The 23,713-nt window shown below is 44.7% G+C and overlaps 1 protein-coding gene across 1 annotated transcript; it reads left to right on the top strand.

Moving 5' to 3' along the window:
* Positions 1-1,326: 1,326 nt before the first annotated feature.
* Positions 1,327-21,139, top strand: GRPR (gastrin releasing peptide receptor; the record flags this gene model as incomplete). The annotated part of the gene is made up of 3 exons (XM_084261970.1): positions 1,327-1,745; positions 16,808-17,159; positions 20,747-21,139. 3 exons carry the CDS (start codon positions 1,327-1,329, stop codon positions 21,137-21,139), a joined length of 1,164 nt encoding a protein of 387 aa, XP_084118096.1.
* Positions 21,140-23,713: the final 2,574 nt, after the last annotated feature.

The raw sequence follows: 23,713 nt of genomic DNA, 5'->3' as shown, positions 1-23,713 counted from the left end.
CCGAATGGCAAACTTTGTCCCTCGTTACTGTTACCTGCAGATGAAAATGCGAACAAAACCAAAACCACACAGAGTTCAGGCTTCCCTGGTTAACTGCGGGTGCGTGGTGCTGATACTCATTTGCCTACCTGAACTGTGGTGTTGGGTTTATCTTAATTGGCTTTATTCACTTCATGTGCCCCCAGGGGGAAGGGAAAGGAAGGGAGGGGGCCGGGGGGAGTGGGATATGAATTTGGCTTTGTGTCATTATTCTCTTTCATTGGAGCAATTGAATACCCGAGTGCAAGCAAAGTACGTGTGCTCCTATTTAAGAAGGTGCAGTGCCCTTTCTGATCACATTATTTGCGGTATGGAGTAAACTAATATTATGTTTTTCTCTCCCTCCCCACCCCCCACCCCCCACCCCCCCCTTTCTTTTTTTTCCCCACTGTTTGGCGAGGGGGGTGCAGAACTTTATCTCCCGAGCCACAAACGAGCAGGCTCGTTGTTTGTTGCTGCCGGCGTCGTTTCCTTGTCAGTTGTTAGACGTAAGGAGTTAACGGCGATGCTGGCGTGCCCCCCCCCCCCCCTCCCCGCTCCCCCCGGCCCCGCTCCGTTCCCAGGCAGGCAGTGATGACACTGGCCGGTAGGTGGCTGGCATTCCCCGGCGCTCGCCGGCGGCTCCCCCGCTATTACCGCAGCCGTTTAAGCCAGAGCCCGCTCTCCTCATGGGAAGAAGCAAGGGGAAAGAATTGACGTCCGGAAGATCCTGCCTATAGGATCCGAGCCGTCCGCGGAGCCCTTCTTGTCTCCTGACTTTAAATCCAGCTGGCCGAGGGCAGGTGCTGAAAGTCGGGGAGTGTGTGTGGGGGGGAAGGCTGGCGATGCTGCCTGACGGCAACTACCAAAAGTTCTTGCTTCTTGTGATTCCCGTGTTTTGGACTCGGTCCTGCTCAGCAGACGTGGAGCTGGGAATTTAACAAGCCTCGGTTTTGAAAATGCCTCCCGCTTACTGGTCTTTGAATTTGATAAATGGCCTTCCAGAGCTGAGGAATACCTAACAGCGAGGCAAGTCAGTGAGGAAAAGGCAAGTTTCAGGATTCAAACTATGCTAAAAGATGTTCTCCCTTCACCTTATGGAAACAGTACTGTTAAGCAAGCTGCAGTTGCTTTTTGGTTGCTTATTTTCAAGATGTGTGACAGTGATATGACTTTCACAAAATGACAGGACTCTTAAACTTTTCTGACTGACTAAAGCCAGCCAGCAGCAGCAAAATTAAAGCAAGACATACTATTTGAGGATTTTCAAAGAAGAAAGTTGTCTTCTGAGAAGAGCAAAGTAGGACAATGGCATCTGGAGAGTGCCTTCTGCTAGACCTAGAAACAGATAACTTCATCCTCTACAACATCTCCGTCAACCAGAGTGCAAACCTCTCCCTCCTTGGTGACGACTGGTTCTACCCGGCGTTCCTCTACGCCATCCCCACCATCTACGGGATCATCATTTTGATAGGCCTTATCGGCAACATCACTTTGATTAAGATCTTCTGCACCGTGAAATCCATGAGAAACGTCCCTAATTTGTTCATCTCCAGTTTGGCTCTGGGAGACCTCCTGCTCTTAGTGACTTGCGTGCCCGTGGATGCCAGCAGGTACCTTGCTGACGAGTGGCTGTTCGGCAGAACTGGATGCAAACTTATCCCCTTCATACAGCTCACTTCTGTAGGGGTGTCAGTCTTCACTCTCACTGCTCTCTCAGCTGACAGGTAAGCTGGTTGCTGTACCCTTGAAAAGAAGCCTGCAGATTTATGACTCCATAAAGCACACGGTTACGAATGCATGTTTTCAGGTAACAAGTGCATTTTTAGTCTAATGAGGGAAAAAGAACAACTTTGGTTAATTTCTGGTGGTTATGAGCACAGAACTTGAGGAGGAAGAGGCAGGGTGAACGCAGGATACTTTTCTAAGCTAAACTAAGTGTTTGTGCTGTTTACCTAATAGTCTAGCTTAATTAAAAGGAAAAAAAACAAAACACAAGGGCAGATAAAACTAAAGACCAGAGAGACAATGCCACTAATGAAGGAGGCTCTGTTAAAAGATAGCATGTTCACATGTGCCCAAAAGATAATTGATCCATATTTCATGGAGCGTGAAGGCACTGGAGCAGCAATTTAAAATGCAGTTAGAATCAATTCTTTCTAGTGGCTTGCTTCCTTAAGGCTAATTACATATGAGGCACTATTTCGTGAAATATGTTCCAAATATTCTAATGAAGATGCCTGAAGCCAGGCAGCTGAGTTTGCTATAGCCAGTATATTTCCCTTGATTAAACCTTCTGCTCCTTGCCCAATCAAAATTGATCTTTGCTGTTGGTTTGGAAACTTAGTCTTCCAATAACATTGGGTAAAAATAACATGTAATAGCTATGCTATTTTAGAATATGTGAAAACAAGTTTGATTTTAACAAATTACATGCTTCTAAAAAAGCCAGCTCTATTTTAGATTTCTGTGAGGCTTTGGAAAACTGTCTCAAAGCATTCAGATTTAAATTTAAAGGACATTTTATCTAAATGTTATTTGGAACCATGAAGCCTACTTTTCTGGAAAGGTTTTGAGTATTTATCAGACTGTTGGCTTTTATAAAAACTGCTACGTACATCAGAAAAGCCAGGAAATTTTGTGTCTGATTTGAATGCTTCAGAAAGACATAAGGAATACATTGTCACCATACTAAAGTTACAGAATCTCAGAGAAGTACTAAGATTCCCAACAAGAAAAACTATTTCAGTTTTGTTTTCCTCATAAAAGTCCTGGGGATTGTATTTCTTGGTCACAAAGGAGTGAAACCAGGTTTGCTTTAAGTAGTCCCTTCCATGCCACTCTCTGTTTCTCCTCCTAATCTAACTTTAAAGCATCAGGCTATTTTTGTTCAGTTTTCAGGGTAGTTTGCACATGTATTTCAGTATAGAGTGTGTGGTCTCAATGAAACCAGGTGACTCCATAGCATTTCAGAGACAGAACGGCCAATTTGTTCATTAACTCCTCCATGTTGGTATATGTATAAAAATAGCACTGTCTGCCCCAGTAGCAGGTGACAAATAGGCCTTTGTGTAGGCAAAAGTCTTCACACAACTCACCCTAAAAGAGTTGGGAAAATAGGAAGAGTTGCACAAATCCTCTAGCAAAGGACCTATGCTTTCATTCCTGAGTTTCATGTGGTGGCTGGACCCCCCTGCCTGCTCTAAAGAAAATATTGGAAAAATAGTAGGCATTGCTCCAGGAAACTCATCTTTCAAAAGCTTTAATGTAAGCTGTGTTAAGGAGTGTCAGGAAAAGAAAAATGCTTCATAAGGAAGATTATGCTGGAGAGATTTGTTGCTATCTGATCACGTGCCACATAAAGTAAACATTGCAAATGCTTTTACTGAGCAGCACATCAATAGCGTTTTTTGCCTGAAGTGAGCAAACAACAGAAAACAACACCTGTGGCAAGCTTGGGTTCTGGTGACTTTAAATTCTCATTTTTAGCTTTATCTGGGCCCTGTTAACCATCGTGCTGCACTGGTAAACTGGTAAACTTCATCACACTTTCCAGTGGCACTTAGGGAAGACAGGCAAGCACATGGGAGAAGGCTTTATGTTCCCATTTCCAAGGGAGCATTTTGCCCTTTTCTAATGCATCTGTTGTCCACTGCAGAAGGAGATAATAGCAAAACCTTTGCCTTTATGAGCCCTATGAATCTTAAACGCTGGAGTGGTTTCATACACAACCACTTCAGAGGTCAGGAATGGTCTTGCATTGAGCAGCAGCTCAGCCCTGCATGGTAACACCTGCAGAAGACGAGGGTGTGGTGGTGAGACCAGGGTAACACAAAGACTCAGGAGTGCAGCAGGTAAGACTGCTCAGGCATGACTCATCTCACTTGGCTTTTGCTGTCTGAGGTGAGGAGCGACTCCAGGATAGTCAGCAAGGTGTCCCCAAGGCCATGGATAGAGACACCTCCAGAGGAGACAGGATGAATCACTATAGCAGGACCTATCTTCCTCCTTGGGTATAGAGGAAGCCGTGTTGTTGAGCATGGATTAGGTGCCCATTAGCCATATGATGGCTAATTTTCCGTGACATGAACCCTATCTGAGTTGCTCGCATGAGGTACGTGAATGTCCCTGTTCTCATGAATCAAAGCCATGGATGATGGGAGAGGGAAACATAAACCATCTGCTGTGAATAGCATCACATGCCATTGCCTCCAAGGAAAGGGAAACTTGTCACTGCACCACAGACCTTTTTATCTTCTATTAAAAAAAAAAAAATACTAAAACCCCCTCAGTTCATTTTCTTCCATTAACAAAGCAAGTGGGAATGACTGCTAGTGTTACTGAAGGTATTGTGATGATGCTTAGAGAGATCTGGCATCTCTAGGATCCGAGATCTGTTGTGTAAAGAAAAGCATTGGAATCTGATACAACAGGGTCATTTCCAAAAGATGACAATCAAAACACAAGATGAAAGGCGGTAGGTAGGTGTGATAGGCAGGTGCAGTACATGAGAGACAGTAATGGACATATTCTACCATGCCACATGTGCTACCATGAGACATGTATGCTACGAGACATGTATGCTACTGTGAGGGTGGTGAGACACTGGAACAGGTTACCCTGAGTGGTGGTGTAGGCCCCATTCCTGGAGACACTCAAGGTCAGGCTTGATGAAGCTCTGAGCGACCTGATCTAGTGAAGATGTCCCTGCTTCCTGCAGGGGTGTTGGACTAGGTGACCTTCAAAGGTCCCCTCCAACCTAAAGCATTCTGTGATTCTATGCTATAACAACTCTATTAATCATCTTGGTGTCTTTGGATCACCTTCTGAAAATGAGGGGCCCAGTTCTAACAGATTTTTGCACTGTTCACGTCATGGGCACAAGGGTGTTCCTTCCTGAAGTACACTTCTATGCTGTCCCTTTCCACTTTCCCATGTGTTGGCTGGGGTTAAATGTACTTAATCTGTCATCTGCAAGCGCTCAGCCAAGCGCTGGCTTCTACCACAGAGAACCTAAAGCTGCCTGGTGGTTGGACCTGCTGAGACCTCGTTGCTGTCCAGAGGTTTGGCTGCTCACATGCAAACTTTTAACAAGTGGAAATGGAGAGAGAGACTGCTGATTTCAGCTCTTCCTGCAGCAGGAGCCTCCTGGTCTTCAAGTTGCTCTGTGTGCACGTGGACGCACGCGAGAGCGGGCCTGCACAGGTCTGGTTAGGTAGGCCACACACAAAGGGTCCCTGGTGCTTAGGCTGTCTCTGTGTACAATCATGAGATCCCATCAGACTAAGGTTAAATTATTCAAGACCGTGTGGGAAAAAGGGCCAAGGAGGGTTAAAATAGATTATAAATTTGTTTTCTTTGGGATGTCTCCTCTGGGTGCGTGGATCTTGCGTCTGTATAGCTGCATTTGTAGGAGCAGTGGGGGCTGTTGGCGAGACCCATTTCCCTGCCAGCTTTAGAAACCTGTGGAGCGGCCAGGAGAGGGTTAAGGCCTGTGGTGTGCTTACAGCCACCCTCCATGAGTGATAAGGCGCCAGGGCTGAGTATACAGCAGCGAGGAAACAAGCAGCCCATGTGTGTGTATGCGTGTTTGTGTGTTTTAGGACTGTAAATGGGGTTGGCAGGGGAAGGACATCTGTCTGCCCTGCTGCTCTGCTCTGTGGAGGCAGCAGATTTCTTCAGCTGCCTCTCAGCTTGTCCCCACAAAGAGGGAGTTGGAGTTCCCCTGTGTCCCTGTTCTCCTCCTCCTCTGTGCAAGTGGAAGGGGTATGGAGGAGCCTGTGAGAGCAGCCACACCTGGGCTGGTAGCCCAGGCAGAAAAGCCAAGGCTGGCTCAGCAAGTGACAGGAAATTAAGGACAATCTTTGCACAGTAAGAGGAAAACCAGCCCATTTAATTGCCCTTGTCATGGGAGATGTCTTTATTTAATTGACTGTTTCTCCCATGAGTGACAAGGTTTGTACATTTGCATTTGAATTACCCAAGCCGTCAAGCCCCCATCACACTTCCCCACTGTTTTGCTGAGATGGTAAAAAAATCTAAATGCCCTGGTACTCATGCAGCGAAAGCTTTATGAAGTAATGCTGTTTTTACAAGCACACAGCAGTGTGAAGTGTAACGAGTAATTGGAGTTTGCAAGCAGCATCTTTATTTTAAGCACCTTGGATTATGGAGATTTTAGTGGTGGAAAACTGCAGCAGTGTTTGCCATCTGGGGCTTCCCTCTGGCCTGTGGTGGAAGGAAGTGACAACATAGTGAGACACATGGGGTGACACTAAAGGTGAGGTTAGGTGGCTTACCTTGGTAAGACCAGCTGCAGACAGCAGGAATTGCAATCACATGTGAGCCCTGTGACCTGAAATGAGGACATTAGCTTTGGAAATGGTGACCACAGTGGTTGGATGCAGGGATGGATGCAGGGATGCTGTGGTGCTTCCAGCTGCTCTGGGTCCCTTGGAGTAAGTCACAGCTACAGCTTTTGATGTTCTTCTCAACTCCTATGACAGTTTGTTTGTCTAAGAAATAAAAAACTTCAAACAAGTCTCTTTCCCAAAAAAACAGTAGTGGAAGGAAAGAAACAAATCTAGAATGTCTGGAAAGATATTTTTAAATATGCAAAAACCTTTGTTTAGTAGAATCATCTCTTCTGTGATTTGGATGTCTCCACTCCCTACTACTAATACTATGTACAGTATCAAGGGAGGAATAATACCTACATATCATTTATTTATTTTATTTTACAATCACTGGATTATGTTTCCACAAGAGGATTAAGGATTAACCCTGAAATAAAGCTATGGAAAGCCAAAACAGATTTCCATTGGGTTGATTTACAGAGTAATACATTTGTGGCTGTTTTTTAGAAACATCAGTTGCAAACTGTTAGGTTCATAGTGGTTATGAATTTGTTCTGGGCAGTCTAGTCACAGCATTCACCAAAATCCCTTCAGGTCACCAAAGGCACTATTTTGGGGAAATTTACTGTAATTTCCTGTTCAGCCTTGGGAAGACTTTGAAAGGGTCATGGCAAAAGCCACTCTGAACTACCAAGACAGCCCCTATCCCAGTCAATGCGAGTCGGCAGTATGATACTCCCTCATGTACATTTTGCATCCACTGACGTGATCCCAGCCAGAACATCGCTCCGTCCAAGCAAGGGAAGGAAAATGGAGGGGCTTCAAAACCCGTCCCAAAGCCTTCCTCCCCACTGAGGGACTGGGCAGCCCCTCCTTGACTCTTTCCTCTTGTGCAGCGTCTGTGCTGCTGCTCTTCCTCTGCTGATGGCACAGGGTACGTGCAGACAGAGATACACATTTCTGTCTTGGCCAATGTAGAGAGTCTTAGATCCTGTGTTGCTGGCCGCTGTGCCAATGCAATGTAAACATTCTTAACACCCTTGGGTTTAGCTCTCATTTCCTCAGCCCCTGTGTCCGCCTGCACCAAGAGAAACAGATCAAACAGCACAAACTTTCTGAATATCTTGATTAGCCCGAGCAGATGGCCAAAATACAATAGATGCACTTGTATAACCAGGAACATTAGAGCTCCCATTTATATCAGTGGGACTGCTGCGCAAATCCGAGGTTAGAGTCAGTGCTAATGTGCTGGAGACTGTCAATATTTAAGCAATCAAAAGGAAGAAATGTTGGATTACCTATTGTTTACATTTCAGTAAAACCTAAAAACCCCAATCAGTTGTCATGGTCTCGCGGTACGAGGTGCTGTACACACCGCTAGTAGGAGAGTGACTGGCTGCGGAGGATTTGCCGACTGTGTGTCAGACTGAATGTGCTGGGCTGGGACGTCAGCATCGCCCACAATGGTCCCCTCAGCTCAGGTGCTGGTACTTGGTGTTCAGAGGTGGACAGCAGCCTGGCCGAGAAGAGTAGGAGTTTGGCTGAGAAAGGAGAAGCAGGGTGAAAGGAGATTTTACTAAGGCCTGTCCTGTACATCCAATGAAACATCCAGTAGCTGCTTGGCTCACGGGACAGCCATTCCATCAACCTATTTTCCTTTTATTTTTAAAAAAGACCCCAGCTCTCGCCCTGCTGAGCCCCCAATCCTTGTTTCTCACAGTTCTGCACCCACATGCCCAGCTCACCCAATGCCCTGTGAGACACCAGGGGCCATTAGACCCTGTCTGAGCTCCTGCTCATAGCAGGCTCTTTGATTTGCCCTCATGCTGCCTACTGCGTACAATCTCGGGTAGAGCAGGGGATTTCCAAATCCAGAAGACCAGCCTGTACCCTGGGACAGAAAACAAGGATGGTGCCTGGGGCAGAAAGGCAGCAAGCCAGCTCCTTGAAGGAGACTTCCCTCTTGACGCCAGGCCAGTGATCAGTTTAACCAGAGTGCCAAAGACTGTGGAGTGTGAAAGGGAGAAACGTCAGAGCTTTGCCCAACCTGTCCTTGCCTGACTTCCTTCTGTGGCCAGTCTCTGCAGCTTTGTGGGAAGGCAGGAGAGAAAACACTACCATGACACCCTGAGAGGAAATCCTGTTTCTTCACACTTGCAGACAGCCCCCCCGAAGAGTGAGATTTAGACATGGATGGTCAAATGACCTGGGAAAGCCCGAGATGCTAAGGCTGGGTTAGCACTTACTGCACTAGCCATGCAGTTCAGCAGTCCTTGCGCCAACCCATGCACAAAGGCTGATGAGTATCTCATACCATTTGGACTAAACCAGATAATTTCAGTGAAAGAAGGTAACTTTCTGAGTGTTCAGACCAAAGGGGTAGGTATCACTCTCTCCCCCTCATGTGTCTCCAACACCGAGTTATTCTCACTGCAAAGAATGTAGGTCATTTTTCAAATTGAAATTTATCTCTCCTCTAACTGCTGCAAAATAACCTAACCAATAGCACAACTGAAAGTCTGAGAAAGTTAGCATTGCAGGAGAGAAGTCTGTGGAGACCTTATTGGGGCCTTTTGATATAAAAAGGGGACTTGTAGGAAAGAGATTTGACCAAGGCATGTAGTGACAGGACAAGGGGCAAGAGTTTTCAACTGAAAGAGTGTAGATTTAGGTTGGACGTAAGGAAGAAACCCTTTACAATGAGGGTGGTGAGACACTGGAACAGCTTGCCTAGAGATCTTGTAGATGCCCCATCACTGGAATGTGTATGGTGAAGTTGGACAGGGCTCAGCCCAATCTGATCTAGTGAGCAATGTCCCTACATGATCTTTAAACTACATGATCTTTAAAGGTCCCATCCAACCCAAACCATACTGTGATTCTATGGTAAAAGCAGTCAAGGATAGCACTGGATTTTTCAGCCCTGACATGCAGCTGAAATTTCACATGGAGGTGACGGTCTCTTATGACATCTATGCTTACTGAAGCCACAGAAAGGACTTAAGCATCGTATCAGTGACTTATCTTTATACTAGCTAGTTCAGGTACTGGTTACACTAAAGCCATGACACAGCAAGAATAGCACAGGATATCTCATTTTCTCAGGTGCAGAAGAGACACTCCAGTGTCTTCCCTTGGAGTCCTCTTTCCTTGAAAGAGCCACACTTTGTCTGCATTATCTGCTCACTTGGGTCTTAAGTATAATATTTTACACCTGGCTGAGTTAAAATGGCTTCTGCTAGATTATGTCCATTTATCCCAATGATTCTGCAATATCTTTACAGTCTGGTCAGCCACTGTGTCATCTGCAACCTTTCCCAGCGAAGGTTTTATAGCCTGCTCAAGGCAGCTGATATACACGATAAATAACACGGCAGATAGAGCAGGTTCCCAGGACCCCGGCTAGAAATGGCTCCACACATCTGCTACCTTTTTACTGGCATGTTTGAGGACCTGACCAGGAGGTCATGGAGCTTGTCATCCCCTCCTAACATGACTCCACCTCCTAGGCCAGGACGACTAATTTCAACCCTTGTCCCATGGGAGAAGGGCTGAGATTGCATGGGCATGCACAGGAGAGGGTGGGCACACGTGTGTGCATATCTACATGCCTAGACATCCATGGCAATGTGCCCATGCAGGTTGTGCCTCCCTTGTACACCAGCCTGGCCCACACCCTTTTTACTTCACCTACAATGGCGTGAACAAAAATTTTAAAACCCCTAAATCTGCCATGCGTTAACAAGACAGATAAATTAATTGTCCCCTGTTAATTAAGCTCTCCGTTACTCTATCCAGCTGTTCTTGGGCAATCCAAATACTTGCAGTTTTCTTGATCACACCTCACAGTTTTCTGAACATCACAACTTTGGAGCTGCTTCTTGGGAATTTCTCCACTTTTTCAAGATTTGTTAAAAAAAATAAAATAAATTAACACTGGTTGTTCTCCAGCTCGTTCCTTTAATATTCTTAGGTGTAAATTACTCAGGCCTGCTGGTGTGAAAGTGTTTTGTGATAGCAGATGTTGGCTCACATCTTCTTTAACATAGCTGACAAGTTTCCTGCTACATCTATAGCACTGCACACACGGCATAGATACCTCCTCCTCGTTTGCTCTTAAAGACAAATATCTAGTCATTGCTTTTCACCTTGTCTCATCATTGTCCATATCTTCACCATTTGTGTATGTGCCTGAATTACTGATTTATTTTTTCTTCCTGATGCATTTAAAATGCACGTTTGTCTGTAACACAGTGACCTTTGATATTTTGTTGGCTCTTCCAGCTTCTCTTATCAGTCACCAACATTTTTAGACTCCGATATTTGCTGTCATTTACTTTTGCTTTTTTCCCATCTGTTGTATATCGATTTTTTTTAATTACTTCTTTGAGATTTTAACATGACTCCTCATTTTCTCTTATTCAGGGCAGCTTTTTGTCCTGCACTGTTTGGGTTTTTTTCTCAGGGAGAGGTGGGGGAGACAAGGGAAGAGGCTGGGTTGTCCTCTTTACGTTTGTGTTCCCAATCAGTTGATCTGACAACTGCTTTTAATGTGAGGGAACCCATTTCTCTAAAATTACATATAGATATATATTTGTATTTATTCTCTTTGCACAAAATTAAGGTGAGCACACTGCAGCTGCTGTAGCTTAAGGAACAGCTAATTCTTAGGTCAATGATGAACTCTTCTTACTCCATCAGAACAAGGTACAATATTGATTTATTGCTTATCATGGGCAGGACTTATTTGGTTGAGAAACTGCCACTTTTAGAAACTCCAATGAATTTTTATAACTGGCTCTGTGAGATAGCCAACAATTAGTCCACATGTTTAGGTTACCCAGTGATGCTGGGTTTATGCACTGAGGGCACATTTACTCCTTCAAGAGAACTATGGCTGATTCTATAGCCATTGAATATCCTGGATATTTGGGCCAAGACAGCAAAGCCTTGGATGGAGAGCAATACCAGGACTTGCTGTTTCTTGTGCCTGGTGGCCCAGGCTCAGGTCTGGAAGCAGACCACATTGCAGACCTGGCACCAGGAAGCTGCTCGGCCAGGGTGTAAGTGTGAGCATGGGTACATCCCTCTGCCTGTACCAGGCACCGAGCACTGAGCACATAGAAATGTGCACTGAGGAGCTGAAGCATCGGCTCCATGGGGGAACTCGCTGGTTTTGAAGTCAAAGGATTTTTTTAAATAAATGGGTCCCACCCGTCCCTCAGACAGTGGGTCTCACATCCAATTTCAAGGACTGTGACAAGCTGTAACTTAAATTTTTCACTTGGGATCCGAGTTTTATTGAGAGGCTTGGCTGAAGCTCACTTACAGGGAATAAATACCCTGGGTACAGAGCAGATCTTTCCAATAGGGGACAGCATCATCCATGGGACACCCACTATTTCCTGCAGTAACCTTTACATACATTGTTTTCCATAAACATAGTTCATTTCGGAAATACTTAATCCTCTGGGTGGTCATGATTAGGAATAGCAGAGTTGCTGTGAAATGGTTACTATTTCAGCTCCCCTTCCTCAATGTGCAGTGCATTTCAGTGGTCTCTAATACACTGTGTCTCAACTTTGACCTAGTCATTTGTGGTCAAAGATTCCCATTCATCCAAATTCCAGGATGATGTAGCAGTATGCAGGTATACAGACTGAAATTTGAACACACACACACACTTGAAAAACTGAGAACTACTCCACCTTCATCAAAGCATGCTTTTTCTTCCTATTTAAATGTTAATTAATAAAAAGAGAAAGAAAGTAGGCAGTACCTGCCAATGTGTGTAAGACTAGCCCATTAGAGACATCTTTATGCCCATATGCAATTTAATAAAGTAAAGATTTTAATAACAGATGTTCAGCCAAGAATCATGCATAATAATGATAATCTTAACTAAGTATGCAGAAAGCAGACAGACCCAGAATAGATTGTCGGAGTGTGTTGATGGGTTAGACAGTCCAGCAGTTTTGTGGATTTATTGAATTATTTGTCTTCACAGCTATAAATATTCATAACATGTATAGTGGGAACAATAAAGAAAGTTTTAGGCATTGCATCTCTCATAAATTTCTTCAGATATTTAGCAAAACTTTTTCTTTTGCTTTCCAAGTGGGACTTCAGACTCAACAAGGCTCCAAGTTCTTAATTTAAGCAGTCTTCGCCTAGCATCAACTTTTTCTCTGTTGCTTGAGGCTTTTTTTGCATGGTAATTGAGCGAGTCCTTCATGTTGTGTGGGCAAAACAATAATGTGATCCTAGTAGTACATAATTACATAATTTTAATGAGAAGGGTTTTGTTCAGTCTATTCATGGGCCAAGACAAGATCAATGTGCGCGCATTAAGCTTACAAATGGGAATAGATGACTGGGGATCAGAGGAACTGTGAATTGTACGTATTTTTTCCCTCTTTCAGTTACAGATGAGAACAGAAGAAATATGGGGACGTGCTGACTGAGAGGCCGTTCTTTCATCATTACAATAGGAAGTGGTGGCAATTTCGGGAGCTCATTTTCTAGAGCTGGGAAGAACTCGGCATTTTCACTTCACAGCAATTTACATGACTATTTTTGTAAGACATCAGTCCATTCCAACTAATCCCTGCTCCTTTATTTAAGTTTCAGGTTCACATTAGCCCAACATCTCAAAATAGAGCTCACTTTAAACAGATTTAAAAGTTTGTAAGTGGATTTCTCTCTTCAGAGAAAAAAACAGAAAGCGGCAACGTGGCAAAATCTTTCCACCAGCCTGATGCAGTCTAAACAGTGAGGCTGGTGATGAAGCAAGGGTAGGCAAACCTTCTGAAATTTTGTTTGAACAGGTTTTAATACACTTGGGGTTTTTTTAACAGTTATACAAATTCAGGAGTGGGGCCCAGGATCATTTTTATATATAAATGGTGTAGGACATAGTAATGGATGATGTTATTTCCTTGAAAATTAAGTGCCTTGGGAAATTTGTTTTTCCCTTTTCCCTGTGGGAAGAATTCTTTTTTTTTTTCCCCCCTCATATTCCTTGCAAGCATGAGGTTTGGATGCAGGAAGATAGGTGTTCTTGGAAAGACTCCAATAGAAAAGGGCAGCACTCTGTGGCAGAGCCTCTTTCAGACATTTTCTCTTACTTAGAGTTGTGAAAGAAACTTACTGCTCTTTTTAGGTCAAATTCAATAAATGAGGGACACTTAGTGGCTAGAACATAACTGCTAGACAATCCTTGCTGTTGTATTCAGCCACCAGGAACATCTTGGACAGCTGCCTACCTGTGTGACCTGCTGTCTTCTCTGTCATAAGGGAGGGATGTTTCTTCCCCATTGCCACTGGCAGCATCTGCAGCCACACACTGGTATGTTCTATTATAAGACTGATAGCTTGTGGCCACAGAGGTACTATTATCACAGAGGACACAAGTTATTTTGGCTGAAATTAGGATCTACTGTTGTACTACTTGTAAAGATACTGTAGAAGGTGGTATCTCCCAGCCTAAAAAAAAAACCCCTGCCTCATTTTTGAAACCCAAACCCACAATATGTACAGTGAGAACTGTTGTATGGGCCATCTATACTAGCTTCAATTGCTAACATAAGGGACAAGGGAAAGACAAAGCAAACATAAAGGAGGAAAGCAAGCTCGGGCTGCTTTCAGTACCAGCTTCCCCACACAGCTCGAAGATACCTCCCTAAAAAAGCAAAAAACAGACGGGGAGACATATGGAGATAAATTAAGTTAAAATCCAAGAAAAACATCTGATTTTTCTTCCATGCTTTAGCTGTTTTAATTTAATTTTTGTGGCTGCTGCAGCAGGCACATGTAAGTGGTGAAGGCGACAGGAAAAAAAGCCACAAGGGATGCACTGAAGCTTCCACTTTAGGGATAAGGTCCTTTCTTCCCCAGTGTGAGATCAAAATTGCAACTCTTCATATCTCTAAGCTTAGGAACATATAGGCAGTGTGGCTTTGAAGGCAAAGTCTGCTTATACTTCAGCTGTTATGTATTTTCTTGGCTCAGCTGAGGAGCATCAATATTTTGCACCAGCAAGAGAAGTGGCATCTAGGAAACTTTAGCATCCATTTGGGGCCTTATTTTGATCTGTGTCTTTGGAGAGCATATCTGTAACTGTCTTTTCTTCGTGATAAAGCTGCTGCTGTGTTTATATCTGAAGTTGCAGCTTTGGGGCTAAGTGTATGGTATTAACCAGTGTTTGCATAGTCGAAGTTTTAGAGTGCATTAGGTGGTTTTATCGTTAGCTACATTATTATTAAAACACAAGGATAATGTCACACTTTTCCAGTTTCCCTGGCATATTAACCACAGTGGGAAAAGTATTTCCCACAGAGAAGCCTTGTGTGTGACACGTTTTAGTGGTTTATGGTTACTTCAGCAGTTTTGGTTGTAAGAAACAATTATTGAATGAGCACGATAGAGTTCCTAAGAGATGTGTATAAGACATTTTCCAGGATTCAGTGAAGAAGCATGCACTCTGTGGGCTCCCAGCAATCCCCCATCCCTCCATTCTGGGAATGAAGTGATCACATATTATATGTTATGGAATTTTTTCATTCTGGGTTGAAGCAACCCTCTTACCAGACTCCTCTTGGAGGCCTGGACACTGGAGAAGAGGGACAGCACTGGAGTCACTGTGGCTGGTGGAAGGTAGGATTGCCCTACGGGGTGAATTCGCATAGTTCCTCATGAACTGTGATTATATTAATTGCACTTACTATAGCCCCATGTGTAAATTCTTTGTGTGGGCTTCTTTGAAAGAGACTGCAAGACACAGAGATCCCTGGCATCCACCCTGGCCAGGTCACTGGCAGCCTCGGTGCGCGAGGCAGGTTGCTGCTTCACAGGCACAATGGGAGCACAGAAGTTCAAAGACTGAGCAGTAGTAAAGGTCAGCATCTCTTTCATATTTCCTATCAGATTGGCAACCCAGTCATTTTTGTCTGGGCCATCTGTCAACTGGAGACAGATTGAGTTGACACAGGTTCTGGACTGAATAGTTTTTTTATTTAACTGAATCTTCAGAAGGCATATCTTTCTTTTTGAGTTTTGGCCTTTGTTGTAGGACATGAATCATACCTCTGGTTTTTAATCTTTTACAGGAATTTCTGTAAAAGCAGGTTGGGAAAGGTGTTCAGCTGAAAAAAAAAGGTTATAATATCAAACATTAATCAGAGAGACTGAATGAGAGAGCAGGCAGAGGTCCAGGACCATGCAGACATCTACTGCAGACAAGCTGAGCATGCAATGTGACACATAACTCTTGGAGTCCATGTTACTGCATGGGTTGAAGACAATGCTGCTGTGAGACCTTTGCATGAGGGCTCACTCAGCTTCCTGCCTAGGTCTATGACTCCACTGAGGTATATAGGCATACTCATCAGTGCCCTCTTCAAAGTGTGTCAGATTATTCAAATACTGCATGTTCAGTGTGGAAAAGTTACTTTCCTCAGGCTGATGCCTAAGTTCAGCCATCAAAAATTAGCTATGATACCAGTCACCTCATTGCTTGGGCTCCATCTACAGAAAGCAGAAAGAGGGGCAACTCCAGAGGAGCTACCACCCTACTCAGTCATCTACTTCTGGCTTGGAGGTATCACACCCCAGAGTTGCTGCTTTCTCTCCATTGACTATAGCAGCTGCCTAGGCTGATACCCTGCATTTGAGCAGCTGTAGTGGCACCACCATAGCCTAATGCAGACACAGAGGACTGGATTAAATTGGTCCAGCCTCAGTTTGCCTTCAGGTGACTATTCCCACCTCAGCTACTTGACCCTGTACCATGCTCATCACAGGAGGCAAAATGGAGTGCTATGACATGAACAGATGCTGAAAGAGTTAAAAGATGTTTGCTGGGAAGACAGCAAACAGCTGGGAAGACAGCGTAGTTGCCTGCTATGCCACCAAACAGCAATTAAAACAGGCAACGTGTTCTTTGCAGCTTGAGAAAACATAAGATTTGGTTTGCAAGAGCTCAGTGTGCTCACATATCAAAATGAAATGTGTGGCAAAAGCTTCCATCCCATTTTCTTCCACGCTGTTCTGTGAAGGGTTGTAAACTGCTCGATGCTTTTGAAGAGAAGTCTATGATTGCACTTCCTATCTTAATGCTATTTGGACACATACGTACTAATGTCAGGCAGCACTGGGCTTCGTTGGGTCGATTACAAATTAAATGAACTCAGAATCAATAGACATGAAACTGAATGGACCCGTGACAGGTGGCTCAGGTTTAAAGTGAGAAATCTATTGAAAACATCAAAATTTAAAAGACCAGGAATAAACCTCACATTCTTGATTAAAGAAGGATTTTGTATGGTTTTGTTTGGTTTTGTGGGTGTTTTTTTTCCTAAATGAAAGGGACAAGTAAGGATGCAATGCCTGAGGTTTGAGGACAATAAATTCTTTCTTTCTTTTTTATGTTTTAGGTATAAAGCTATAGTAAGGCCGATGGAGATCCAAGCATCCCATGCACTGATGAAGATTTGTGTGAGAGCTGCTATAATCTGGATTGTATCCATGTTGCTTGCCATCCCTGAAGCAGTGTTTTCGGATCTGCACCCTTTTCATGACAAAGGGACTAATAAAACCTTTGTCAGCTGTGCCCCTTATCCGCATTCTGATGGGCTGCATCCCAAAATCCACTCAATGGCATCATTTCTGATCTTCTATATCATTCCTCTCTCTGTCATTTCAGTATATTATTATTTCATTGCTAAGAACTTGATCCGCAGCGCTTACAACATCCCCGTGGAAGGAAACGTGCACGTGAGAAAACAGGTAGAGACTTGAATTTCTTCCAAAATCCACATTCCCCATGAATCCAGGAATAAAGAATGCACATACAGGGAAATTTACACTGGGAGAGAAGAGATGGCATCCGTTGTACTAATTTTAATAGATAAGATGGGCTGAAAGAATTAAAATGGTTGATAGTAGCCATGGCACAGCTCTAAATAGTTAAAGCATCTTCTCCTGTTTCTAAGTTCAGAGACTTTGGCAGGGTGGTTACCATGGTGAACACAGCAGGACACCCATGCCAAAGCCTGGGAAGGTATTGACTAGGATACAGGGAAAGAGGCAGAGCTGGGGACAGTGTGTGGAGATTGAAGCAGAAGGGTGATGCAGCAGAAAGTCAGAACTTCTCATAAATGCTTTGTCAGAGAAAGGAGCTTGGATAAAGTCTTGCTCCAAGAAGCAGTTCCTTTTCATACAGAGGTAAATATTGGCTCTGGAATTAGGTCCCCCAGACTGAGAAGAAAATGGGAGTTACCAATGGGGAAGCAGGGGTGGGGGAAGCCTGTTGTGCAAGACTGTCCCATGGTCAGGAGCACCAGTTCACCAGGGCAGAAGGCATATGGCTGCTTCACAAGAGTGGCAATGCCTCTCACACTCACCACAGCTCCAGCTCTTGTCTGCTGGTGCTGTGCCATGTTTAGAAAACAATGCAGGCTAGAGAGTGACTGGAGGAGCAGAGACCAGAGGAAGACCATGGTGGGCCCAAGGTTCCCAGAAAGGAGAAGAGAGCAGGACAGTGTGGGGTCCTCACAGGTTCACTGAAGATACCTTCATGGTGGATGGTGTGATCTTTGCAGTGTGGAATCTCAGGACGAGAATTAAGGCTTCTTCCCTTAAAACATTTGGTCATTATAATTGTCCTTCTAAAAATGCCTTTTTTTCTCAGGTCTCTGGAGGGGAGTGGTGTTGGACAGAGTAACCTGTCCACTTGTTATTTGCCCCATAATAAGTCTGACTGGTCTATCTTCTTCTGGTCCAATAACTGATAGTCTCAGGCTTCACCTTAAGACCATCTTTATTCATATCATCAGGCCATTTTCTCCAGAACAATGCAGTCTTTTCATCTTCCCTTTATACCCTTGACAGCAGAGTTACTTCTGTTACTGTAATTTCTGAGTAGGGGTTGTTATAAACCTCCCCAAACTGTCCCACAGCACATCTCACAGTTGGACTGGCTCAGCTGGGACCCATGTATTTCAATTGAGTTTCATGCTCTGGCTAAAAACGTGCGACGCCTGACTGAAGTGAAGGAATTGAGCCAGGGTTTGGCCAACCTAATTCCAGCCTTTCAACAGGAGACTTGTTTCTTCTTGACTGTTCCTGTTGTAAGCATCTGGAGAGAAAAAGAGTAATCTCCAGGGGGAAATCCAAATCCTCATGAGCAACTAGATATTTCATGTCACTGCTTAGATTTGAATGCCTTAGGCTGTCTATGTAAGAAAGCAACAGCGGGGTAACTTGTCTCTAAACTTCTTTACCGTGACATATTTACCTTGCTTACCTTACTTCCTTTCAGCTGAGGTGTGCTTCAAGCTGAGTTAAACTGACACAAGCCATTCTTCATGAACAAATAGCCATATAATTGCACCCAACTGACATCCCCGTCTTAGGCTGATCTAACACAATCATCTCACGTAGCCTTCAGATGATAAGGTGAAACCATCAGGGCTGGAAAACTCTGTTTTCTGCCCATTAAGTGATGCACGACCCCTGAAATCCCTTTCCCCTTCTAAAGGTGCACAAATCCTTCTCCCCTGCATGCCATTTTTCTGCTGAGTCGATGACTGTTTTGATTAGTGACAATAAAACGAGTAGTAAAAGCAGCCCTTTTCCCCTTTGGTTTTGGGGAGAGAGCTCTAAAGAAAGCAAAAAGCCCCGCTGCACCATCAGTCCATCACTCTTGTCCTGCAGTGCGTTCAGCAGCTACAGGTCTCCACCTGAAATAACTGGTATCGATTTCTTTATTGCGTTGCTTCCTTTCTTTATAGTGCAGATGTGTTCTCAACAGCCCTATATCAAATTAAGGATACATTTAAAAAGAATATATGGTTTAGCCAAGGAGAGCCCTTTCTCAAAGGATTTAATTTTCAGCCTGCTCTCTGTAGATGTTATCATCTGGTACATGTCAATCCTTCCTAAGCTTAATGGCAGGTTTTCAGGTGGTGCCATTAAAGGGGCACAAAATAAAGTCAAAATGGGCTTGTCAGGTCTGTCTTGCTTAATCCCTGCTTGCAGCTGTCCTGAGGAAAGATCAGCCTGCATGAGCTGCTCCTGCTGTTTCTGATGTACCTGTGCCACTCGGAAAGGGACTGAGGGTGTACAAGTGTCCCAGGAACCTGGTCAGGCACTGTGGACATACCATGGCAGGAGCAAAGACTAGGGGCAGTTTCAGGCCATTCAGGTCCTACTGAAATACAGGCTGCCAACAGATTCCCTGGGGATGCCTGGGAAGAGGTACAGAGATTGCCAGAAAAGAGAACATTAAGAAGCCCTGCAAAGTCAGCAGTGTTACACTTCCCGTGCTTGCGAAACCTCTGGCTGCACAACCTCTCCCAGGGAGCGGTGTATTTCAGCAGGTCTTTCTGGGCAAGTCTGTCTGTCCTCTCCTTTTGGGCAACCTCTGTCATGGCACTTGCTTTCGTTAGGAAGACAGATGTGTTTTTCAGCGGCATTGTTATCTTAGTGAGTGGTGCTGGTAGACAAAAGGCAAGGTACAGTTTACCTCAGCTCCCCTCGGTTGAGCAATACCTTTGGGTTGACTCCAAGCCTGTAGACAAAAGTACAACAAAAGCGTGGCTTGTCTGTGTGAAGGTTACACTGCGTGCTAGCTGGTGTTGGAAAACCACCATTCTCTACCAAATATCAAATTACGCTACTAGAGGTAGCCATCCATCTACTCATCGCCTACACCCACCTTCTCGTTGGTGTCCCAGTTCTTCCAGCTGAAGGGTCTGCCCTGCCTTGCTGCTGCCTGGGTGTTTCTCCAAGCACAGAGTTCCCTCTCTCTTGGCTTCCCTGCCTCCTCCAGCCTCCGCATGCTGCACTCAGTCTCTGAGGGCCCTGAGCTGCTGGCTGTGTACATACACCACATGGCCCCAAGGCACAAAGCCCTGCCTCTGGGCTCTGTGAAATATCCCAGACCCCTACTCCATAATTAATAACAATAATAATAATGATAGTAATAATAATAAGTTAACATGGAAAAATCACATAATAACAGATATATTATATGGGGGTAATTAATGCAGGTGTCTGCACTTTTATGCCTGGGCTGGGATTTTACAAAGCGACGAGCCACTGGAGTTTCATCCCGACACTGGAAAGGACATACTACTTCCTTATTGAAGAAATTTTGAGATCGAATTTTGTTTGGTTTTGGAAAAGGGGGTTGAGGACAGACAAGGAGGGTTCCTTACACTGTTTGCGTTCACGTGCTGTCCATGTTGCCCTGCTCTGGCCATGCCACCCACTCCACTCTAGCCCCCGAAGCTGCAGCATCGGGAAAAATACTTAGCTCCTGGTCTGAGCTAGGAATGGCTGCTAATCTGCACTACTCTTTCTTCTCCCAGATTGAATCCCGCAAGCGCCTGGCCAGGACAGTGCTGGTCTTTGTGTGCCTCTTTGCCTTCTGCTGGCTTCCCACTCACATCATCTATTTATACCGGTCCTACCACTACTCGGAGGTGGACACCTCAGTGCTGCATTTCATCGCCAGCATCTGCGCCCGGATCCTGGCGTTCACTAACTCGTGTGTCAACCCCTTTGCTCTCTACTTGCTCAGCAAGAGCTTTCGGAAACAGTTCAACAACCAGCTCTTCTGCTGCAGAGCTCGCCTCCTCATCCGGTCCCAGAGCATGGCCAGGAGCACCACACGAATGACCTCCCTCAAGAGCACCAACCATTCCCTGGCCACCTTCAGCCTTATCAATGGCAACCATGTCTGCCACGACGGCTACGTCTAAAGGGCACAGCCAGGGACCGCCACATCACGTACCTAGCACTGGTGCTTGGTTTCTTGCTCCATGGGGATGGTGAGTAGCACACACACGTGCATGTGAAGAAGACTGATGTGCTTCAAGAGCTCAGAGGAGCTTGAGGCATCCAGCATTTCATCCTGGGCTGAGGCATCACCGGAGCAGCAGATCACTGAGCACCAGCCCACAGGAACTCCCTGGGAATCGCTGCGTTGCCTCGAGACCTGCTGTGTTTAATGAGAGCAAAGTGAGCATCTTAAGATCAAATCTAGTTTGACTCTGCAGGTTTTTTGTGACTTTCTGCTCAATCCTGAACTCGGGCACACTTACAGCAGTGACAAAGACCATACCAGGTGCACAAAATTTGTCCAGACAGTTGCATCCAGCAGTTCATGGTATAATATATTTTGACACCAAAATAAATCAATTTCAATAAGGTAAATGCTTTTACGAAGGAGATCAGTGTAGGTCATTTACAGACTTTTCAAGTATTTATTAATGTTCTGAGTACAGTATTAATTCATGGTATGAAAGAAATCAAGAGTTTACTGGGGCATGTCGGTGGCCCCATCTGAAACAAGCAGTATGTTGCACCACATCAATGTGAAAGCAGTAACATGAATAAATGTGAGTTGGAATATGTTTACAGTTTTCAAATGTGTGAGCTTTTGCCATGTTGTGGAGGAGACAGCAGGGGCATTTTCCAAGCATTACTGTTTTGCTCTTGTTGTCTAGAAGGTGTGAGCTAACAAATGTTTCATCACCAGAGGGGTATCACAAAATTTTAGTTGGGTTTGGCCAAGGGCAGGCAATTAGCAGAAAATTAAGCCCAACTGTTTTCTTTTCATGCATTAGTGCTTTGTAAAACACCCTAGCTTTTCAGTAAAAGCTATCAGAAAAGCAAGGTCTGATCTCCAGCCCCTAGGTTTTTTCCTTCTGTCTTCTCAGAAATCTGTGGAGACAGAGTGCCAAAACTGTCTAACAGGTTGGAGAACTGGGTCTCATGCAATGTTCACTCCAGGGCAGTTCCTGTGTCAGGTACCAGCCCTTCTGGGAATAGGAGCAGAGTGTCCTGCAGATAACAAACTCCTGAAGTGCGTGGGCTACAGGACAGGCAATGAAGCCACACACCTGATAAAGAGCCTGCTGCAAAATGAGGCCATAAACCAATCACAGTAGCTGAATATTGAGTTTTTAATGGCCCTTATCCTCTTTGATGATGATCCTCTTTCCCTACCGTGACAAAAGAAAATGAAAGCCAGTGAAACTTTGTGCTGGTCTTGCTCTGTGAATGTAGGAAAAGCCATGTGTGTGATCTAGCTGAGGCTGCCCAGGGAGGCTGGTGGGAGCTGCTGTCTCCAGGGACAGTGACAGGGCTGTGATGCCCAAGGCCGAACTCTGAAAACTCTGATTTTACCTTTGAGAGCGGTGCCTTCTGGGTGAGGCTCAAGATGTGTGCATGTGAGCTCAGGATGTGGCCACACCACCACACTGATGTGCTGCTAAGGGCACTCCTGCCCTGTTCCCCCACCTTATCCCCGGCCACGACCACCCAGCTCATCCTCTCCTGCTCCCACACCCCAGTAGGCCTGATGGGGTTATTTTACAGCCAAGTCAATTCCCTTCCTTCACTGGTTGTGGAGATACGATGTTAATTTCTATTTACTGGGCAATCCAAGGTCCTAATTTACTAAAATTTTCAGCAGAAGGGCATTTTCCCTGATCTGTAACATGAAGCCACACAGAGCATCAACCAGTCTGTGACCATTTCAGAGAGCCTGGGCGTGCTTTGAGATGCTTATAACATTGCAAAATGAGAAAAATATATCTGGCCTGAGATATTTCAACGAAATATTTTCTTCAATTTTACAAGAACTTAATCGAAGGCAAGCAGGAGTTGCATGCTTCGACAGCAGCCACACCATCTGTGCTACAAGAGGCTCCAGTAGTTTCTGACTTTTTGTTTCTGAGGGAAAGGGGGAGGGAATTTTCTGAATTTTTGTTTCTGAATTTTTGCTTCCAAGGGAGAGGGCACAGCTATGATGTGAAAAAATGGTAAAAATGGGGAAAAGAGCATTGCTCTAGCCCCCTCAGGGCTAAGCTGAGCACAGACCCTGCCTCCCTGAGAAAGATGCTGTTTTGAATGCAGGAGAGCTGTGAAGATATGGCATCACAGAATTAAACAAGTGCTATTTCTTCCTGACAGGGCTAGTGACTCCTCCGAGGACAGGAAAGAATGGTTTTGGCTCCAATCTGGAAAGTGCTTTCCAGAAACACAGCCGCAGGTGTTCACATGTGTCACAGCCTCACCATTGCTTCATTTGCTCAGTGTTCCTTTTTGCTTTGTTTTCGTAGCTGACAGCAAAACTTTTGTGGGAGTTCTGTACAAAATGTGATTCTTTCATCAGAATCTAAGATACTAAGATACCAACAACTTTTTAAATTTCTAGAAACTTAGAGCAAGCTGTTTCTGATGAGAAATTTATTAACATTCTTCATTTTATTCAGATCCCTGCTCCCCTTCTCATTTAATACTTTTAGGACAGTCAGGTGGTTCTGTGA

The sequence above is a fragment of the Gallinula chloropus genome, assembly GCF_964237585.1.
Source record: "Gallinula chloropus genome assembly, chromosome: 1".
In the NCBI taxonomy this organism is placed as follows: Eukaryota; Metazoa; Chordata; class Aves; order Gruiformes; family Rallidae; genus Gallinula; species Gallinula chloropus.
Note: the sequence above shows the minus strand (reverse complement) of the source record. Positions and strands in the feature narration are given on the sequence as shown.